Source organism: Camelus ferus, chromosome 1 (assembly GCF_009834535.1).
Source record: "Camelus ferus isolate YT-003-E chromosome 1, BCGSAC_Cfer_1.0, whole genome shotgun sequence".
NCBI classification, from domain to species: Eukaryota; Metazoa; Chordata; class Mammalia; order Artiodactyla; family Camelidae; genus Camelus; species Camelus ferus.
The window spans coordinates 1,069,672-1,078,206 of NC_045696.1; the positions used below are offsets into that span (position 1 = coordinate 1,069,672).

The following is an 8,535-nucleotide window of genomic DNA, read 5'->3' on the forward strand; positions in this document are numbered from 1 at the left end:
AGGTGGCCGCCCAGGAGAGGCTCTGAGATCTGGAAACAGGACTATCGCCAGCCTGGGTGCCAGTGGCCCTGGCGTCCCGACTCAGCTATCCCCAGAGTTAAACCTGGATGTGCCTCAGCACCGCCCTTCCTCCCAGGCAGCCTGCACTTTTCCAAATCAATTAAGAACGCGAGACGCAGCAGCCGCTGACATCCTGGGCTGGAAGACAACAGCGCATTCCAGGGGCAGCCCCAGGGACCCCAGAGAGGCCTGAGCAGCTCCTCTCCCAAGTTCTCCGGTTTCCGCTCCACAAAATTCTTCATGGTTCCCTTCGGGAGTAAGCGACCGAATGCCGCGGCCCTAAGATCACCGGTCCACCCTCCGGTTACAGGCATCCCGAGCGGGGCCGTGGGCCCCCCGCCCGCCAGCCTGGCAACGGCTCTGCCGGAGGCGCAGCCCCCAGACCACGGAGTCGGGGCGTGCCTCGCTGAAGACAGTCTCCTTTCAGCAAACAGGCCAGCCACGACCAGGGGGGCTTGAGCCCGGGTCCACAAGGCTGGTTCAGCATTTGACGATCGATTCCCGTCGTCACATCAACAGGCTAAAGAAGAAAAACCACACGGTCATAGCACTAGACGCAGAAAAAAGACTGTATAAACTCCAGCATCCATTATGATGAACGCTCTCAGTAAGCTAGGAATGGAGGCTGTCTACAAAACACCTGCAGCTGGCACCATACTTCATGGTGAGAAGCTTGACGCTCTCCCGCCGAAACCAGGTACAAGAAGCAAGGCGGCCCTCCCACTGCGTCCTTTCAACATCCTGCTGGAGTTCTAACCATCGTGAGACAAGAAAAGGGAAGGAAAGCACACAGACTGTGAAGGAAGAAATAAAACAAATAGTTTGTAGACGACATGAAAACCCAAATGGAGAAACTCCAAAATGATGGCCTAGAAAACACTCCTGGATGAGCAATGACGGGGGGTCGTGGGGCACGAGGTGACTGTACAAAGCCAAGCATTTCCCTACAAACCAGCGATGAAGCCAGACACACACACCACTTACCCCAGCAGCCCCACGATGACATGCTTGCTTCCACCTACAGTGGGTGTAAATACAACAGCCGCCTGCACAAGAGCTGCACGAGGAAACCTGCGGGACTGATGAGCAAACCAAAGAACTACAGGGATGCGGAGGGGTCCCACGTTCACGAACAGGACTCAGTGTCGTCCATGCGGTGCTGCTAAAGGAACAGGCGAACAGACGAGTGGAACAGAACAGAGAGCCCAGAAACAGACCCACTGGAACACAACTAGCTAATCTTTCCTAAAGAAGCAAAGGCAATACAACGCGGAAAAGACTGGCTTTTCAACCAGTGGTGCTGGAACAACTGGACACTACGTGCAGAAAAAGCAATGAATCCAGACACAGACCTCCCACCCTTCACAAAAATTAACTCACAGTGGGTCACAGGCCCAAATGTAAAATGCAAAACTGTACAGCTCCTGGTAGGTAACGGGGAGAAGCCCTGGATGACCTGGGGTTCGGCAGCGACGTTTTAGACAACGTCACAGACACGACTCACAACAGGGCTGACATGCGAGGCTTCCTTAAAAGGAAAAGCCTCTGTTCTCCAGAGGACACTGAGGAGGATGAAAAGACAAATCACAGGCTGGGAGAAAATATTTGCCAAACACCGGTTAGATAAAGGACTGTTAAGCCAAATGCATAAAGGACACTTAAAACTTTAAAATAAGGAAGTGAGGAGCCCAATTAAAAGTGGGCAGAAGATCTGAACAGACGCCTCATCAAAGACAGCTGGACGCAAATAAACGCACGGAAAGGTGCTCCACGTCCGACGTCGCCGGGAAATGCAAATTAAAAAAATGAGTTACCACGACCCACCTCGTAGAAGGGCCAAAAGCCAGACGCCGACAACACCCAGTGCTGGTGAGGACGGGGAGCCACAGGAACCCCCAGGCCCTGCCGGTGGGAACGCAGCACCGTGCAGCCTGCTTTGGAAGACAGCTGGGAGCTTCTTACAAAGCTAAGCGCACTCTGACCGTAGGACCCAGCAACCAGGCTCCTGGGTGTTTCCCCAAAGGAGTCGTGCATGAAAACCTGCACACAGACATTTCTAGCAACTTAATTTGACAAAACTTGGAAGCAACCAAGATGTCTTTTCCTCAGTAGGTGAACGGATAAATAAACTGTGGTCCATCCAGACAGTGGAATGCTATTCAGCACCGAAAAAGAAGGGATTAAGTCAAGAAGACATTACTAAGAAAGAAGCCAGTCTGAATAGACTACAAACGACATGATTCCAACTTTACAACACTCTGGAAAAGGCAGAACTATGAGAGAGTGAAAAAAGAAACAGTGGTCTCCAGGAATTGGGGCGGGGGAGGGAAGAGCAGGTGGGGCACCGAGGGTCTGCAGAGCGGTGAGAACACTGTGCGTGGCACTCACGGTGGCCACATGTCACGGCACATCTGTCAAACCCGCAGAGCGTACAGCGTCAGGAGTGAGCCCTGGTGTGAACCATGGGCTCTGGGCAATGCCGCGCCACTGCAGCTTCTCCAACAGCCACGAAGGCCCGTCTGGCGGGGCTGCTGGTGGCGGCGGGCAGGAGGGGTTCGGGCACTCTCTGTACCTTGCCCTCAAGTTTGCTGTGAGCCCAAATCTGCTTTTAAAAAAATAAACTCTTCTTTAAAAGTCAGACAAATGATAACAAAAAGTAAACAAATATTGCACCACCGCTATCAGATACAACAGAAGTCAAGCTGAAACCCATTGAGTGGGACAGAGTGGAGGGCAACTTAACAACCCACAGGTGCACGACGCTCCAGGCCCCGCCAGCCGCGCCCGACCACACGTCGGAAGGAAGTCTTCGTTGTCCGTGCAGACCCCAGCCGGGGCCTCTCCCACCCCATCTGCCCGTTAAGATGGAACGTGGCCACCTCAGGGAGACAACCTGACTACGTGCCTGGAGGAGCCCCTCCAGCGCCTTCCCACTCACACAGCAACCGAGTCAGGGCGGCTGCGGCCGGGGCCCTCACCTCCACGTCCCAGAGGAGACAGAGGGCAAACACCCCACAAACACCTAGTCTGTGAAGCACCTCAAACGGGGAGGTGACCCACGACCCTGTGGACGTCAACACGCTTACAGCACGTGCGTCTGCACACACGTGCAGCACAGCTCACTCACACCTCGGGGAGTATTTCTGATGACCTAGAAGAGAAGACCATCCCGGGCGTCTGGATGCCGTGAATCCCCGACTGGGGCGCGTCACCCAGCGCCCAAAGCTCTCAGGCCTTGGGCCATTAATGCACAAGTGAATGGACAGGGGACAAAGAAATCGGGAGGGTGGGCAGGGCCACCGGCCCTCTAGTGACACAGGGAGACTCCCAGACACGGGGCAGACAGAGAGGAACTTTCAGATACACAGAATGTGATGCCACATCCGCAGAGTAAGAACACACGCACGTGTGGGTGTGCGCACGTGCATGGCACACACACTATGGTAGCAGAGTCACAGGCCCCAGAGGTGTCCAACCCGTGACATCCAGACCTGTGGGTGTCACTTTCCTCAGCAAAGGGGACTTCGCGGAGGTGACCGTGGTCACGGCCCTTGAGATAAGGTCACCCACTGTGACCACACCCTAAGCAGGGAACCTCTCCCAGCCAGGACAGAGACACGGCTGGCTTTGAAGGTGGTGGCAGGGCTCTGAGGTGCCTCCAGATGCTGGAAAAGGCAGACGTGGTACCAGGCCCAGGGCCCAGGAGGGACGCAGCCAGCAGATAGCATGCTTTTGGCTCAGAGAGGCTGATTTCTGACTTCTGACTCCAAACGTAATGCATTTGGTGTTGTCTTGAGCCACCGAGCGTGTGGTCACTTGTTACAGTGGCCGTGGGACACTCATACCACGTCTCTGCAAATCCAGAGACGCCCTGTGCTCAACAAGGGAGGCGCGGGAGCTGCGTCCAGTGCAGCCTCCTGTGTGGCCTGGGTGCGTGTGTCACCAGCTAGTTCTGGGATAAAAACCTCACACAGGGAGAAGCAGCCAGGATGAGGTGAGGGGCAGAGTGGCCCTAAGGGGTGGGGGAGGTCATCTGCAGGTTTGCAGGAGGAAGGCTCCTCGGAGCGCTGGCCTCTGCGCACACTCCCTCCTCAGGACCGAGGCCGCCCACTCTCTTTCGGGAGGGGCCTCCCCCCACGACCCCCACACCCATCCTTCTGACTCCTTGATCACTGGGGGACAGCCTCCTGCTGGCCCACCCACAGGTACACCAGGGGACCTGGGACGTGTTCCCGCCCTCCCCTGTGTAGGGCCTCACTCCCTTTTCTCTGGGGCCTGGGGGACAAGAGACCCTGCCCCAGGTCCCCCAGAGTGTGCTGCTCCCCACGGCACCATGGCGGGGCAGGCGAGCAGGACACGCAGAACCTGACCAGGACCCCCAGACGGGCCAGGCCTGCAAATGCAAGCAGGGAGGGGGCTCCGCTCAGGGGCCCAGCCCCACCCGAACACAGAGCGCTGTGGGGCCCAGGAGGCTGTGGCCACGTGGTGCTCGGGGGTGGCACGGGGGCTCCCTCCCGAGCCCCAGCCACTGGCTGTGTGTCCCACCAGCCACATGCGGGTGCCAGCCCCTCCCCCTCACTCTCCTTGGCAGGGGCAGGGAGGGGGCAGATGGGGGGACTCTGAATGGGCTGCGCAGAGCTGGGCTTTATGGGCTGGTGTGACAGGACTAGGTGACCGTCCACATCCCACCGTCGGGGGACACCTCTGCCCTGGGGTCGGCCTGCAGGACACACGCAAGAGGGACAGAGGCGGTGGTGCCATGTGAGTAGGGGGCAGCTCTGACTGGGACCTGAGAAGGAAACAGCACCCATGGCTCGGGCCTCCCGCCCCCCCACTGTGGCCTCCCTCCCCCACAGGCCCCGGCACACGGGGTAGGGGTGCCTGGCCCAGCACAGGAGATCAGCAGTGGGTGGTGCCCCTGCCGCGAGGCCAACCCTGGTCCTCTGGGACCCTCCCCAGCCAGGCCACATCCAGGAGCGGTCCCGGGTGTGAGGAACATCTGAGCCAGCTGACAGAAGAATCCCCAAGCCTTTTGCTAGGAACACAGCCTCCCTCACAGGCCGAGGACCTAGCCAGTGTGTGCAGATGTCCAGTGAGAAGTCCCCTTAGGGCCACTGCGCTGACTGGGCCAGCTGCGGTCAGGGAAACTCCACGCCCCGCGCAGCCGCGCCTGGGCCTGGCCGCGTGAGGACCACCTCGCACTGGCTCCCAGCCCCGTGCCCACTGTGGCTGAGCTCCCCGCCAAGAGGACCCGGGCTTGGCCAGAGGCCCAGCAGCAGGGTGGGTATGTGTTCAGGGCCCTGGGTGGGCAGGCCTGGCCCTCCCCTCCCTCCCCGCCTCACCCTGAGGAGGAGGAGGCGCTGGGCTGTGTAGGAGCTGCCCGGAGCCCCTTTACATGGGCCGGGGGGCCCTCCTGGCAGGACACCTCACCCCTGCGGGGCTAACCCTGCCCCCACGCCAGGCGGGGACGCAACACAGAGGCTGGAGGAGGCCCGTGCTGGCCCAACCTTCGGGTGTTCTGGGGACCGATGTGTGTGGGATGTGGGGACACGTGACTCACTACAGCCCCCCACCCTCTGGGTGAGGTCAGTGCCCATGTTACCAATAGCCCTGGGCCCCTCCCTCCGCACACACCGGGCCCTCCCAGAGCAGGCCCTGCATGAGTGTTTCCCCAGGATGCCCTCCAGGCCACCTGGCCCCACGCAGGGCTCAGCCGCCATCGCCTGCGAGCAGAGGCCACCGTCCCTCCTCCCACTCCACTCCAGCCTTGGTTTGCTTCTTCCGAGGGGTGGGCACACCTGTCATGGGCACTTGTCCCTGCCCCACCCCTACCTGGGCACTGGCGGCCACCTCCTCGCTGTGCCCCTGGCCTGGCCATGGAGTCACCCACACACATCCCCCAAGGGCCCTGCAGGGTGACACCACCTCTTGGGGTCCAATGAAGCCACCCCAACCCCACCAGCCCAGCTCCAATGCCCAATGACTTTGGGAACCAGTGACCAGGTCAAGGCTGCTCCCCATGACACCACAAGGGAGGGAGGGGGACATGCACAGGCCGAAAAGGACGGGCCAGGCCTGCAAGTGCAAGCAGGGAGGGGGCACCACTCAGGGACCCAGCCCCCCGAGGACGAGGACGCAGATGGAGCTGGGTGGGGGGTGCTCGGAGGCTGCTGCTGCTCTCCCCCCTCCACTCCAAGCCACATGGTGATGGGGGTGCGGTCCAGGTGGACGCAGCTCCCAGGGAGGAACGGCCCTCCCGCTGCCCTGGGGTGGAGAGGCTCTGCTGCTCAGGCACTGGCTGGGGCGCGCCCCGCCTGCGCTCCACAGACTAACTGCTGGATGGTCAAGACCTCGACCTTCAGAGCAGCAAGCTGCTCCCTCCCCTTGCATCCGGCCCTGCAGTCCCCTCAACCGACCGTGCAGGCTGGGGCCACAGAAGGGATTCAGACGCTGCAGCACAGTGGCTGGGGGCAGCGGCCAGCATTTGGTGGGAATCCCGGCTCCTTTGGGAGTTGGCGTCACCGTTCTGTGCCTCAGTTTCCCCTGGTGACGGGAGCGCACTGAGCTATCTAAGAGTCATGGAGGGTCTGCCATTGACACACACGGAACCTCTGGTCTCAAGCATGCCTCCCACCCTCCCCAGACCTCAGCCTCCCCCTGCAAAGTAGGCATCACACCCCCTGCAGGCCCCTGGGGTAGCAGCAACACTGGGGGCCGGGTGGGGGTCCTCTGTGCCGAGTGCACACAGCCCCGGCCGAGCTCGTCTGGCTGGGCCAAGAAGAAAGGCAGATGGACCAGGCCGGCCGGTTACCTGCAGCTGGCCCAATGAACACGCAGTGCCCGTCCTCCCGGGCCGGGAGCGAGGTGCAGGTGACCGGCAGCCCGCCCCCGTCCAGGTGGCTCCAGCACGCGTCCTCCAGGGCCTCGCAGAACTGGCGGCAGGGCGGCGGGGCGGGCAGCGGGCTGGCGCTGCAGGGGGGGGCCAGCAGCAGGCAGAAGAACCAGGCCAGGAAGCGGTGGCAGTGGGTCTGGAGCAGCGCCCCCCAGGCCCGGGCCGCGGCCTGCACCTCCTCGCCGCTCGCGTGGTGGAGGTGGTTGGGCAGCCAGGCGCGCCCGATGCCCAGGTGGCCGCAGACCGCCAGGGAGGGCGGCAGGGGCAGGCAGCGGCCGGCGGCAAGGCCGACAGGCTGCCCGGCGGGGGTCAGCGGGTCAGCCCCGAGCAGCGTGGAGCTGTTAGCGAGACCAGGCCCCACAGAGGCAGCCACGTGGGGCAGCCCAAGCACCAGTGCCCCTGATCAGAGCTGAGAGGAGGATGTGAGACAGCTTGGCGGGGGGCCCCGAGGAGAGAGCCGAGGGGGCAGCGTGCGCGCCCAGGGAGCCCATCACCAGGGGAGGCGGAGGCGGCGTGCGCTCGCGGACGTCGGGGTGCCGGTGCTGCTGGCCTAGGGTGGGCCGCCATGGGCAGGAGTCCTTCGCTGTCCAGATCCCAGGGCTGCCCCAGGGCCTGCCGGCTTCCCCAGGGAGGGGCCCCGCCTGGCGCGGAGGAGAGGGAAGTTCTACCTGGCGACGGCGGGGGCACCAAGGTCTCCCTGAGTGGTGCCCAGGGCCCGCCTGGGGAGGGCGGCGGCTGGGTGGGCACTGGCAGGGTGCTGGCCTCGGTCCTCTGGGTGTCCGGAGAGCTTGGGGCCTCACTGTTCAGCCAGAGAGCGATCCAGTTCTCCTGGGGGGCGCTGGGAAGTCCAGGGGTGGTGAGGGGTTCCGTGGGCGTCACCAGAGCGGGCGTCCCCGCGCTGCTGGAGCTCTCGGTGGGGGCGGTGTCGCCCCACAGCCGGACGAAGCTCCGGATGCCCTGGGCCACGCTCAGGATCTCGGCTCCAACGCCAGCAATGTTGTCCCCCTTTGCGTCCGGGCTTGCGGTGGGGGCTGTGGGGGCTGGGGAGGTCCAGGCCTGGCCCGCCTCCAGCATCTCCAGAGGCAGCTCAGGGCTGGCAGGGGCTGTCCCCTGCTCAGCGGGGCCATCCTGGGGGACCACGTGCGTGGTGGTGTCCTCTGTGGGCGGCACAGGCGAGCTGCCAGGGGGCACAGAGGCCAGTGCAGCCGTGGGCTCAGCAGACTTAACGGACCACAACCATCCTATCAGGTCAGCCCGGGCGGCCGCGAGGCAACAGATGAGCAGCAGCAGACCCCAGGGGCCGCGCCAGCCGCTGGGGTCGGGAGCCATCGGGCTGTGTGCACCGCAGAGCAGGAGCAGCGGGCCGCCTCTGCCGTCCGGAGGTGGGGCCAGCCCGCTCCGCCTCCCGCCCACAGGCCGGCAGGCAGCTCCCCATTCACACATCTGGGTGGCTCCTCCTCTTCCCTCTCCCTCCCACGGGGGGAAGACAGACAGGAGCCTCCACCCAAGGTGCTGGGCACACTTGAGAACCTCTCACATCTCCTTAAAGCAGCTGCAGACCCCTGGGGCCAAGGGGCACAGAC

The 8,535-nt window shown here is 62.6% G+C and overlaps 1 protein-coding gene across 1 annotated transcript in view; it reads right to left on the reverse strand.

Annotated features, from left to right (window-relative positions):
* Window positions 1-8,316, reverse strand: part of COL18A1 (collagen type XVIII alpha 1 chain) — a 46,060-nt gene extending 37,744 nt beyond the window's left edge. Inside the window, 3 exon segments of the mRNA XM_032490134.1 lie at window positions 6,872-7,328; window positions 7,330-7,503; window positions 7,505-8,316. Of these exon segments, the coding sequence (XP_032346025.1) occupies window positions 6,872-7,328; window positions 7,330-7,503; window positions 7,505-8,281 (1,408 nt within the window). The 5' untranslated portion in view covers window positions 8,282-8,316.
* Between the last annotated feature and the right edge of the window lie 219 nt (window positions 8,317-8,535).